Source organism: Indicator indicator, chromosome 11 (assembly GCF_027791375.1).
Source record: "Indicator indicator isolate 239-I01 chromosome 11, UM_Iind_1.1, whole genome shotgun sequence".
Lineage (NCBI taxonomy): Eukaryota > Metazoa > Chordata > Aves > Piciformes > Indicatoridae > Indicator > Indicator indicator.
Window position 1 is genome coordinate 2,459,107 of NC_072020.1, and position 13,274 is coordinate 2,472,380.

At 38.7% G+C, this 13,274-nt stretch overlaps 1 protein-coding gene across 1 annotated transcript in view; it reads right to left on the bottom strand.

Moving 5' to 3' along the window:
• The window catches only part of ANLN (anillin, actin binding protein), a 30,666-nt gene that overhangs the window by 16,620 nt on the left and 772 nt on the right, over positions 1–13,274 (bottom strand). The window contains exons 2-14 of the mRNA XM_054385110.1: positions 9,169–9,322; positions 8,503–8,787; positions 7,710–8,056; positions 6,843–7,062; positions 5,739–5,932; positions 5,499–5,606; positions 4,881–5,001; positions 3,982–4,098; positions 3,224–3,447; positions 2,580–2,731; positions 2,117–2,264; positions 1,363–1,498; positions 906–1,088 (exon numbers count right to left, since the gene is read on the bottom strand). Of these exons, the coding sequence (XP_054241085.1) occupies positions 906–1,088; positions 1,363–1,498; positions 2,117–2,264; positions 2,580–2,731; positions 3,224–3,447; positions 3,982–4,098; positions 4,881–5,001; positions 5,499–5,606; positions 5,739–5,932; positions 6,843–7,062; positions 7,710–8,056; positions 8,503–8,787; positions 9,169–9,322 (2,389 nt within the window). The remainder of the gene's footprint in view (positions 1–905; positions 1,089–1,362; positions 1,499–2,116; positions 2,265–2,579; positions 2,732–3,223; positions 3,448–3,981; positions 4,099–4,880; positions 5,002–5,498; positions 5,607–5,738; positions 5,933–6,842; positions 7,063–7,709; positions 8,057–8,502; positions 8,788–9,168; positions 9,323–13,274) is intronic.

Here is a 13,274-nt window from a genome sequence, read left to right on the forward strand (position 1 = left end):
CATGCCAGGAGTGGGGTGGAAATCAGATATTTATATTCTTTGCTGTGGTTTCATTTGAAGATACAGAAGTCCACTTTATATTTCATAGTATAGTTAAACAAGGAACCAAGGCTACATATGAATTCATCAATAAAAGTTTTCCAATCATTATCAAACAATACTTGGTCCAATGATTTCTGTCCTTAAGTTTTGGTGAGGCAAGATGTAGAAACTTGTCTACCTACAAGCATATTCTGTGACTAAATAAAATATAATTGGTTTGGGGCAGATTATTTAGCAGCCACACCACAGAAGCTTACAATGCTCCAAGATAAGTGTCCAGAACTACAGAGGTGATATATTGCAAGATATTCTTCTGGAACAAAAGAAACAAGTCCATCTTTTAACACTTTGACTTAAATATTCCAAGATAATTTCCAAAGACTAGTATTCCACTAAGTATTTGGGAATGTTAACAGAAGGACTGAAAAAAACCCAGAGGCTTACTGAACATTTTGCAATACCAGAGGTCAGAATTTATGCAATCATAGTACTTAGTACTACGCTCACATCCACCAAAAATATTTCAAGGTCACAAGAGAAAAGGCAATCTGAGATACAAAAATTCTACTTCCTCCCCAAAATTCCTTTGGGGAGCATACACAGGTTTCAAAGGATCACAAAGACCTTTAAGACTGGTTGGAAAAGCTTTGATAAGTCTCTTGAACCTCAGAAGCCAGAAGAGGACACACATAAAAAAAAAGATTTAAAACTCAGCCAAAAACTCACATCAGTTAAACATAACTGCTAGATTTTGCTTGTTTCCCCTGTTCAGGATAAAAAACAAACAAGGAGAACAAACCAGAAATACATGTAAGGAGGATGAGGTGGAGGGGAAAGGGTAAAGTTTCAGGTGCTAGTTTTACCTGGCTTGTGAACTGTACCACATACAAAATCTGCTTTTAGAGGTAGGCGCATTTCTGAAATGGAAACGGATCCCCTGGATGGAGCACATTCAGTGGGTGTAGAAACAGCTTTATTCCTTTTATTGTGAGGTCCCTCACTCTTCAGTTTATTCAGTTCTTCCAATAAAGCAGTTCTCTTCTCAGCTGCAGAAAGAAATTATAGTTGTAACAGAGGAAAAAGTAGTACTGCAAAACTTATTTTGCTATATGTAAAATGCAACTGAAATGTTAATAGTCTTCCAGACTAGCAGGAATATTAGGGACAAGAAAGATACCAAAAGTGTCCTCTTGCCTATAGAAGATGAGACAAAACAGATAAGTGCCAACAAGGTAGCATAATAAATATGCATTGCCAGAGTTCCTCAGTTCTTCCCAAAATGTTCATGACAAAGAATTGAGTCTGAGCCTAAAAACCTACTTGCAAGGAGAAGAAGTCTCTCTGCCTCTGCTTCTTCTTGTGAACCTTTTCCATGTTCCTCATCAAAACAGCAGTTTAGAGCTTGGCTGGCTTGATGGATCACTGTCTGCTGCATGTTAATCTCATTATTCAGCTCCTGAAGTAAGCCAGGAGGAAAAGCAATGAGCAAGACCAGAGACTTAGTATTGCATTCAAACAAGGAAATATCAGATTGTTTTTAAGGCCATGCTTCAGAAAAATCAGACCATTTAAAGAGCAAACTGCAAAAGTCTTGCAGTTCAGTCACTTCTGCAAAATACAACAGTGCAACTTTTTTTGCCTTCAGAGATAATTTATAGTGGAGAGTGAATGATTTCAATGTCTGCATGCTCCACACCCAGTCTTTAAGTCTTTCCTTCACCAGGGGAGGCAGCAGTTAACCTGAAATTCTGCAAGGTGAATGAGGCACCAGTTAAGACCAGAGTATTGCCTACCAAAAGTAGTTATGAATTTAGCCTAATTTGAAGGAAGTAATAAGATAGAGTCCTCTCATCCCCTTTTCAAATCAATGGCTTGTTCTCTCCAGACTTTCTCTACAGCACAATCCTCCTATGGTGTTTAAATTATGCATTATCATTCCCTGTAGTTAGATATTTATGGTAAACAACCTAGATCTGCAGTCCGACGCAGTATGTTAATGTCCTGGACATCCACAGGAAAAATTAGCTGAGGAAATAGCAAAAGTAGAAAGAATTTAAAGAAGTATATTAGATACCTGCATTTTCTTTTTGATATTGACTTGCTCAGATGGGCCATTCTTTTTCATTTCCAGTCTGGAAACAACATCTTCTCTGCGAACAATGATTTGCTTTATTGAAGGACGATCAGTTTCTTTAAATCTCTGAGATCTGTATGCATCAACACTGTTAAGAGAAGAAAATTCCATTAAATATTTCACAGCTGTACCAAGCTTTTTTTTTTTTAGTATATATACATATGTATTAGGCATCAATGTTTTTCAACTTGCTTAAATGGCTTTAAAAAAAAAATAAATTGTTCTCTCCACCCATTTTTGGTTTAAGCAACATAAAGACTACACAGAGACAACCTCTGGTAAAGGCAAAATTCTTGGGATAACATTTTGTTTCTAGCTGAAGCAGTAGGCTTCAGTAAGAGTTAAGAAAAGGTAGTGTCTTAGTTTGCTGACTTAGAGAAGAAAGTGTGCTCATGTTTATTACCTGTATGGAAGGTTGCGATCATCAGACACAGAACCAATGCTGTCTCCAGATTCTGCCCTGGGCACTTTGGTCCTTTGGAACTTCTCAGAGCTCAGGCTTACATCACTGATACTGCTACCTTCACCAGTTGACTTACAAGGAGAAATAAAGGCCTTGGGAGAAGAACAGATTACATTACTGATATCTATCCACATTAATCATTATCTATTTTCTCTAACCTTAACTTGTTTTCTATATAAATAGTAAACACAGAGGCTGCTTAATAGTATTTAACAGTCACTTAAAAGACATCAACAGGTCATCAGACTCAAGATTTCATTCTCAGTTTCCAAACTGGGAGAGTTAAAGAATGATTTCTCTTCATATTTTCATCATTGGAAATCCAGCACAAGTTATCTTTATATATATACACACACAGATATATATATGCATGTATGTACACACTCAAGCTGATTTGGCAGAGGTTAAACAACCCTTTTAGCAGAGCATCCGATATGCCACGTTTTCATTAGCAAAACACCATTTGTCACTTCTCTACTTGCCCAGGTACCACAATACAACAAAGTATCACTGTCCACAAGTGCACAATCGTACATCTTTGTGTGATAAGCAAGCCTTTCCCCCCATCTCCTAAGAACTCTCACCTCTGGACCAACAGATTCCACTAGAGGGGTTAACAGAGACATTGATGAAATATTCAGCGACTCTTCCTGCTCCTCATCACTTTCACCTTCCAGGCTCATGCTCATTTCTTTCTTCAGCTTTTCTATGTCTGGACCATCCTCTTCAAGGATCTCAAAAATTTCATTGATCACTTTTGAGCTATTCATCTCATCGTCCACGCTCAGTTCAATTTCATGTACTTCATCTGAAAGGTGATGGTTTAAGAATATTAGTAGCATCAAGAATAAATTCTCCATTCTCATTAACAGAAAGATATTAACATAAGGCAACTATTTTGCTCCTCAATTAAGCTTGATTAAAAAGTCAGATATCTAGAATTCTAAAGTACACTTCCATGCCTATCTTAATATACTATTATCAAACACATTACATAAAGTGATACAGGGGGGAAATAAAATAATCACTTTTTAGACAATTTCAACGTTTCAATTCAACCAGGTCTGAAACTTAACTGCAAGTCCCACAGAGCAGTCATTTCTGTCCTTTCCTAATAAACTTTTAAGCATTTTAATGTACCTTGAAGGCTTGAATATCAAGAGAGAAGAGTTACAAGAACGGAATTTTCCTGACTGGTTTTATACAAGCCTCATAACAAGACACACAAGTGTCAGCAGATGTATGGTGAATTCATTGTTCACACTTGAAGGTTATTAACACTCCACTGGACAAGTGGCCACAGAGAGCTAAGTGCTATAATAAATATCTATTCAATACAAACCTTTTGGTTTCTCTGCAAGTTGGTCAAGTTTTGAGACAGACATCACTTTCACAGGGCTCTTTTGTTCAGTGTTCTTCAGAGGACTGGGTTTGTCACTTTCTTCAGATTTAGGAGTATCTAAGTTTATAAAAAGAAGTCACAGTAGATTATATCCAGCTTTCAAATTACAGTTAGTGAATTTTGGAGGTCTGATAATAAATAGCTAAGCTACAAAAAACCTGCTAGATTAGGTTTTCCAGCTAGCCTGCATTAAAATATATGTCCACCATAGCTAGACTTCTATCTTATAATCAGAAAATTGATAGCACAAGAAGCAAAGATGAAATCTTACACTCAAGAGCAAAAAGGGAAAATTTAAGCACAATAAGAAATGCAGAACATGACACAGAAATATACTACAACCAAATCCAAGCCAAAAACAGGATGGAACCCTGTTTTTCTAGAAGTTCACTCCTCTTTCACAAAAAAATTGGAGGCTCTTCCACTCAGTAAGCACAGGAAAGGATATTGCAAGCATCTTGGAATTCTTTTCACATTCTCTGCTATATGATTATAAAGGGATACTGACCAGGGAACAGTTCCTTCTCATTAGATTGTGGAAATTTGGCTACTCAAGTGCAGTACAGATTCAATCTGTAACTGACAATTGTGATTCACTCTCCCTGCACTTATACATGAAAGTGTAAGACATAGCTAAAGCCGCTGAGAAACAAAGAGGCAGTCTTGCCTTGTCAGTCTTTCAAATGGTTTAGGAGTGCTGACTAGCATCATCACACAAGATTTAGACAAATCAGTGCCCAAAGAAGAAGTCCAGTTCTGTATGTCATTGTGATTAGTCTCTTATCTGCTCATGAACATCAAGGGCACTGCTTCAGGCCAGCATTAGGGACAGTTCTTACCTGAAGACTCCATGCTGGGAGACTTCACTGGCCTGTCATCTGCTGGTGTCTCTTCTGCTGATTCAAAAGCAGTGGCATCTGAAGTAGGAGGACGTTTAGGACTTGTCTGAGATTGGCTTTCCTGGCAAAATAAAAACAACAGTAATGTTTAGGAAGCAAATATTCAAACTGACTAAAAAAACTGCAAGAAGCATTTTAACACTGCTTGTCGTTTAACCAGAAAAAGTTGTCTATCCAATATCAGTAAGGACCATATGCATGTAAGAAATTCATCTGAAGCACTCAATGCTAAATTGACTGTGTGTGTGAGGAGCTTTTTGTTTTTAAAGTTAGCAAATGTAGAAACCCCACACTTGGCATCAAAATCAACTGTCTCAAAGCAATTCACTTGTCTCCTTAATTCTGCAGGAAGTAAAAAACAAAACAAAACAAAAAAAAACACCCAAACCCAAAATCTAATCATTTGTTAACAATCACACAAGCCACTTGGCAAGTGGTGCCTGGGCATTCACAAAGCACAGGTTTGTCTCTCATTTACATTTACAACTCTATCCTGGCCTTGAGCGTTAAAGCAATTCACAGCCTATCACCTTTAGGTATGTGGAGGTAACACCTTACCATTTTAGCTTCAGGAAGTCTTCTCTTTGAACTCTCACTTTTGTCCACACTCCAGAGATTGCCCCTGTCAAAGCAGCCACGGAGGCAGGCGAGTTCTCGTTCACGCTCCTAAGAGAACGGAGGGGGAAAGCCGACAGCTGTGAGACGCCAAAACACTTCAGGTGCCTCAGAGGTAGATGCAGAACAGCAGAAGAATCTTCCCCAAGCTTATGAGCAAGCTACAAATGTAGCAAGTGGTACCTGCTTAAGCTGAAGGGCTAAACTGGCAGTAGATGAAGTTTCATTCTGTTTGAGAAGCCTCTCCTGTATTGTCCTTGTGTTTGGGGTGACAATGGGAGTTCTGCACCCCGCAGTATTCGCAGCAGGACTCCGTGCACCGCGCTCTTGGCAGAGCTCCCCAAAGCGTTCCAGGAAGCTCTTAATTCCTGATCCCCCTACAAGAACAATTGTTTTGCCTTGAAAGAATCTCTCAAAGACACAGGACAAAATCACCACAGTTTTGCATCTTGCTGAAGGTTCTCAATGAAGCAATTAAGCTGCCTCCTTTACAGCTCTTACTCCATTACACTATAAACAAGCTAAAGCTAAGGGCAAATCACCACACTGACAGAACATGGATGTTAATAGAGCAGTGTAACAGAGCAAATAGTTGCTCTTGCTCTTCTCTTACTGATGTCCAATGTGATCCACCACTTTGCTTTTTCACCATTTCCACTACAACTAGCCTCCCTCACATCCTTCCTATTAACATGGATACATTGTTTAGCATCCACCACTTATGCTGACAATGAAAGAAAAGCTCAGTAATCTGGAGACACACACTTGCTCTACTAGCCATCATTTCAAGGAGTTCAAGCTGTTAGTCCAAGTTTCTGACCCAACAAGCAGATGAATTTGAGGATCAATTACTTTGACATCAATGCTACCACTAAAAAGAAAGATAGCAGGCAAAGTTAAGAGCGTTTAGCTTTGATTTCTTCTAACAGAAGATTCTCCAAAGCTTCTTCTACAGAACATACCTTCTTCTGCAGACTCTACCTCATATTATTTAGACACAAATAGTATCCAACAATAGAAGGGAGCTTTGAATAGTCTCAGTTAACTGATGTTAGCAAAATACATTTGTACATAGAGAAGTTATAGACTGTTCTCAAGAGTTCCTAAAACCATGTCCATGAAATTACCATTGAGAAACGTGGAAGCTGTTCATAATTATCACAGAACTCTCCAGGACTTCACTTGGGTTACAGCAGAAATAGGCACCATAAATTCTTTACTAATGCATAGGTTCAGACAGAACACATAAGCCTGAACACGTTTATTGAAGCTGAAAAAACAGCTTACCTGGTGTTGTGGGTTTACCCTTAGGTTCAAGTTGTACATGTGTTCCTCTGACTGGCTCTTCTTTGGACTGAACTGGTTGAGGCAAAGGTGGTTTTGCTGCCTCTGTACGCTTCTCAGCTTTCTGAGGGCTGCAGGGAGTCTCTGTTCGGAGTTGTACTTCAGATTCTTTAGAACAAGGAACAGTGACTCTTGAGGGTTGTGTTAAAAGACTGTTTGGATCCTTACAAAGGAAAAAGGAGTAACATTGAGGTGAGACTGTATGTTCTTATTCTCTCAAGAGGAAAAAGAATGAAAGCATTCTGCACAGCATACTATAACATAACACAACACCTTTCCCATCAACAACGGAAAGCTGAGAAGCTTTTCTTTATATCCAGTATTTCCTATGATTCCAGCATTTTATTCCAGGAGCCTTTGCCAGCTACTTTAGGTATTTTCCCACATTTCCTTAAACAAGTCTGCACAGAGCAGATATTGTTATTTCATAAATGGCATAAATTGAATAATAGGTACTACTATTCTGACCGAATTCTCATACAGCAACAATATTTGCAATTTAAGTCAACAACCAAATATCTCTGTAGGAAGCCCCTTTCTGATGGTCAAAAGAGCAACAATTATTTTGACACCAACTTTTACAAGTTTTATAAGCACACTCCTCTTTAAATGTCAATAAAAGGGATTCTAAGCTGCTGCAGGTCTGCTACTAAAAAAATTAGCACGCAGGACCAAAATAAAGCAAAAGCTGTAAATAGTCTCACATTGCTTACAACTTTAAATTCAAGTTAAAAGGTTCTGAGTTAACATTTGTGTGTCCCCCCCCATATTCAAATAATTTTTTAATCAGCAACTAAATCAGACACTCACCGCTATCTTTGAGTTTGCTGGTTTATTAATAGAAGCCTCAACAAGCCTTTGAGAACAGGATGCAGCTTCCTGCTTTACACTGCTACTATTGATTCTAGCAGATGCTCCACTTGTAGTGGACAATTTGGATAAACAAGTAGTGCCAGGCTGTTCTTGTGCATTGTTTTGCTTTGCAGATGGATGACTTAGGTCATCTTCCCAGGAACCAATTGTAGCAGCAAGGTTAGCTAAACGGCCTCTTCTCCCAATAGGGGTATCACTTGCCAGGGCATTAGATGTCGGCTTAGGTGGAGAAACAGACAGATCTTTTGACTGGAGGGGAGACAGAGCAGCACATTCAGAGGGATCTGGAAAAAACAAGAAAACATGTTTATTCTGCTAATAAAATATATTGAGATATATCTGCATCTTCTGCATTTTGCTAGAAAGAGAGTTTATCAACAGTTAGATATTCTTGCCATCAACAGAATCGAGCAACTAGCTCTGAAGATATTGAGACTAATCAAGTCAAATTAAAGCTCACTGCAAAGCCAACACATCTGACCAAGTACTTTACTAGTTTTATACCACTGTTGTGTTGAGCAAAGCATCACACTAGTAGAGGAGGTAAAGAAAACATAAAAGGTATAAAATCAAGCTGTAGTCAGTTTCATTATTCTAGGCCTTCCCCAGAGCTGTTCAAGAATTGCTCATGAAAACATTAGCATTCACACACAAAATCATCTTCTGCTAGCAAACAAGCGTTGAGGCAAACACTGAAAAGCAGCAGTATAGCTTCACAGGTGAAACACACCCTCGCTGTCCCAGCAGCGCCGCTGCTCTGCCAGCTTCTGCATTCGTGTTTTGACTGAAAGGGCTGCAGGAGTTTCTGACTCGGTGTTTGTTTTTGCTTTCTCAAGGGGCTGAACCAACGAAGACCTGTTAGAAGGAGCTGTGTGCAACTCTGAAGTCATCTCAGGAGAACGATGGCTTGTGGAACTTGCAGGAAGTGGCTGTATGTTCTCTGAACTGGAAGTTTGAGCTTCCACGTTGTTAGGGCAGAGCCTCTTTGATGGTGATGGCTTTGTCCCAGGTTTCCCTGTACAGGTCAGAACATTCAAGCAAATGAGCATTCAGAGACTCAGATATTTTCAGAGACAGTACAAAAGTGTAATGCAAACAAAACGATGATTTATAAATATCCTCACATGTGCCCCAGAAAACTGCCCTTCCCAAGTTCTGACAAGCACAAGGCACTATCACTGGCAAGATACAACCACTTTTGAATAGCTTACTAATACTTAGAGCATCTGCTCTCAGGTTAAGCTAAACATTAGCCATGTGCAGTTCTAGTGGTCAGGTAATTGCATCCATCACTGCTTAGTTTAAGATAAACACTAAGAGTTTTCACTTGCCCTTAGTAAAAAAGGGGATGAGGCTTGTATCAAAAGACATTTTTTATTAAACTTGTTGCAAATACCTTCTTCACCTGGAAGAGGTGCCTGGTTACCAGTCTCTAACAAAGGTTCTCTGACCCTCTTGGTCTGCATTGTGGGTCTTGCTCCCATCTTGGGCCGCTCAGCCATTTTCTTCTGCAGGTTCTCTCGCCTGGCACGAGTTCTTTCAAGGAGTTTCTGAATAGTCAATAAACCATGGTTTACTATACATTGCAACAAGTGTGTTAACTAGCAATAGCTCAGATTCAAAATGTGTAATTTTATTCAGCACATACTAAGATATACAACCCCAGGAGTCTGCAATGAAGACACAGTAAGACAAACACCTCTCAGATGTTGCTACCTCATCTACTGTGACGGAAACATTCAAGATCTGGTTTTCCCCTCCTAAAAGCAGAATTAACAAAATTGGTTTTCTACACTGCCAACTACATGGTATGCTGTATTCACCCTCTTCCTCAGTGTGATAACCCCTGATCTCTGTATTTTGATTTCACTGCTGCAATACCGACAGCTCCTCCCACTCTCAGCAAGTGCCTGTTAGATAACAGGCAGCTCACACTGTAGCACATGCCAGGCTATCTGATCAGAACATATTTGCAGGTTATCTGAAGTTCTTTGGTCTACCAGACTGACAACAGGCTGCAGCATTCTCTTTACAGAAGCAATGGTTTGGGTCTTCTCACCTAGCCACAAACTTTGATGAAAATTACAGAAGCACCTAGTCTTTTCTTAAGAAGAGGTGAAACTAAACAGTAGGTTCCAAAGTTCCAGTCATTAAATCAACCTACTGTCTCCCAGTACCTTGGCTTTCAAAGGAAACTAGGCTAAAGAGAAACAACCAAGAGCAACATTTTTAAAGAAAAGGAACCTGAAGCAGTCAGAAATGCTTGGAGGTTATTACATTTTTATGACAGTCTTCAACTGCCAAGTCTTGCTAGGATGTTTGTTTGACATACTGCTAAAGCACATGGCCGAGCTGCCTTCAACAAAATAAACACTGAAGTGCTTGCCAAGTAGTCATAAGAAAAAGACTATTAACAGCCACACAATTTACATTAAGTGTTGCTATTACACCTGCTAAATCAAAAAGTGAGTTTCTCTACCACAAGCTTAAGAATAGATGATGGAACTAATTGTCTTAATCAATAAGCTCTTTATCACGATATATCTGTATACAAAAGAACAGACAAAATGATGCCCAACTGAGCTACCTAACAACATCCTCCTTCATTCCCTGTCCTCTGGAAATTTGGATGCTGTGATAATTACTTCCACAAAACAGATGGTTTAATAAATGTTCCAACTTAATAGAAAATTATTTCATATAGAATCCTCATTTGAAATAGGTTGAGATTTGGGGTTTTTAAATACTACATTTAAAAATCATCGTCACTCAGTTTGATCACATCTAAAGGATGTTTGGTTATTCCTTTGATCTAGATTTTAAAGCACTTTGGGACATGAAATTGTGTGATTGAACTAATGCCCCTTAAAGGGCAGCATATAAACTGCACTTGTTTGGTGGCACATAAATTATCATGAGAACTGTGCCAGCCATTATCTGTCCTGTTGCATGGCAATTAAAAACACATTTCACATTTTTAACTGTCTAAAGCTGAAGTCTTGAACAATGTTCCATTGTAAGGCAACACAGGACAAATGGAATGTCAACCCCAACAGTTTTTTATTTTTTTGTGAAAGCAAAAATCAGCTTCTCTAACTTCCATAGAAGTGCCAGGAGAGCTTTCAATGCAAGTTCCATGCTAGCTGTGGCCACAAGTCAAGTTTCTTTATTTCAACCTCTAAAAGGCAGAGTTAAAGTGCAGGTTAATATCCCTATAAATAAAATCTTCAAGGCTATAGAAATTGACTGTTGTTCTTGCACAACATGGAGTGCATCTCCCACAACAGTATTCCTACAGTTCTATTCAGATACAGTCAGTTTCCTTTCTGTTTTGTTAGCTGAGTGAAATGGAGTTTGAGTTGTTACAACTAGGATGTCACTTCCCAAGAATGCATGCCTCTGTGGTAGAGCTCCAGCTCCTATTGGCTTTTTCATATCTCAGCTTTTTCATGCAACTGCCATAATTCAAATCTGCTATTACACATGATGAGTAAGCCAGTCACCAGGACTCAAGGCTTACTTTTCAAGTTCATCAACAAAGTATTTGCTGCAAGCATGTTCTCCAAGTGTTCTGCTGACAGCCCAAGTTTCAAAGTAGGACATACCTACTTAATTACATCTAGGAACCTGAGAACTATCATGCTGTAGTTACCAGATCACAGTTTGTGGTGCAAAAGCATCTTCTAAATATCAAGAGAGGTCTTCCTACTTTAAATGTTAATGGACAAACTTGTTTTTAAAATAAAGCATATTTAACAGTTTGTGTTGGAAAAGCATCTTTGAAATATTAGAAAAAGTCTTCCTACATTAAATCTCGATGGACAACCTTGATTTTTAAGTAGTATATTTTAAAGTACATATTTTAGCAGCCTTAGAGAAGATACTTAGACTGACATGTGATTACAAAGATTTGTTCTAACTACCCTGTTTTACCAGCAGAATGCAGCACAAGAAGCAAAGTCATCCAGGACACTGAAGAGGCAGCTAACTTCAAATTGCACATACGCAATTTTTCCCCTGAACAACTTAGTTCTTTGGTCAGCCTCCGTGACAGCAAACCAAATTTTGCTCTAGGAATGTTAATATGTACCTCAAAGCACAAAATAAACTAGACTGTTTCTAATCACAGAATGTTAGGAGTTGAAAGGGACCTCGAAAGCTCATCGAGTCCAACCCCCCTGCCAGAGCAGGATCACCCAGGGCAGGTCACACACAAACGCATCCAAGCAGGTTTTGAATATCTCAAGAGAAGGAAACCACCCCTCTGGGTAGCCCATAATATTCTGTAGTACCAAACAAAGCCTTTTGTGCAAGAAAGGTGGTTTATGCAGTCAGCTAGAAAAGGAAAGCCACAGCGAGCATATCCATTGTGATCCTAAGAGTATTCACTGCACCATCTTTTCAGTGTGCTCTGTATTAATGATTTGGTTGAGATTCAAATGTTGGGGTTTTTCTTGCAATGTTAACCTAAAGAAACTTATTTCATAACTGTCTGATTGAAAAGCATTCCATTGAGTCTTACAGCAAGACTGATTTGAGCTTCAATTGAGAGATCAGGGCAAAATTTGTTACTGTAAAATGTTCAGCAAACACTGAATTAATGCATGGATAATTGGATAATTAAGGCTCGAATCACACTGCTTTACAGCAACATTTACAATGCCTCACCAGTTCCCTGCAAGGAATGTAGTTTGTAGACAAAGATGATCTAAAAATCATTACCATGGTAATTTGTAGACAAAGATTATCTAAAAATAGTTAAAACTAAGGAAAGGTTATATTAAACAAGAAACAGAACAGAAATACTTCATAGTAGGTGGCAAAAAGCTTCCTTTTCAGAATTTTTTTGAAGCCATTAAATTTCAATACTAATACACACTGACATTAGCCAGATTTTTACACAGCAGAGCAATCAATGTCCTCCACAGCAAGAACATTCTTGATAAGGCAACATTCTAGGCACTTTCCAATACCAGCTAATGTGTTTGAGTTGAAGTTTACTCTGAGGAGTGGCCTCACAGTTGGTCATAGCTTTTCAAAGTCAGTTACTTACAAGAAGGGTGTGTGTTGAGCTTGGAACATCTCCCAGCATTCAAAACCATTTTAAACTGGATTCAGTAGTCTGGACTTGAAGTTTATTTAAGGCTAGTTGGATCATGTCACTCGCTACCAATTAAGGAAGGTGCTTGTAAGATGTTTACACTTAGGAAGTTTTCACAAAGGGGCAAGGCAAATCTGCCTTGGTATAACACATTTATTAAGTACATTCAGATTATGTTCATTTTTCTAAACTGAATCATTGTGGTCACCTTTTTTGGGAGGCACTCAGTTTATTTATAGTATGTCAACTTAATAAACATACTATTTTCAAGGTTTAGGCAGGCTGTGAGTTGAGGTAATTTTTACTATAACATTTTTCAAAGCAGCCGCAAGACAGCTACATTGCTTTACATGTCACACAAAATCAGACTACAGTAGAGCATCTTTAAGACACCCACAGAT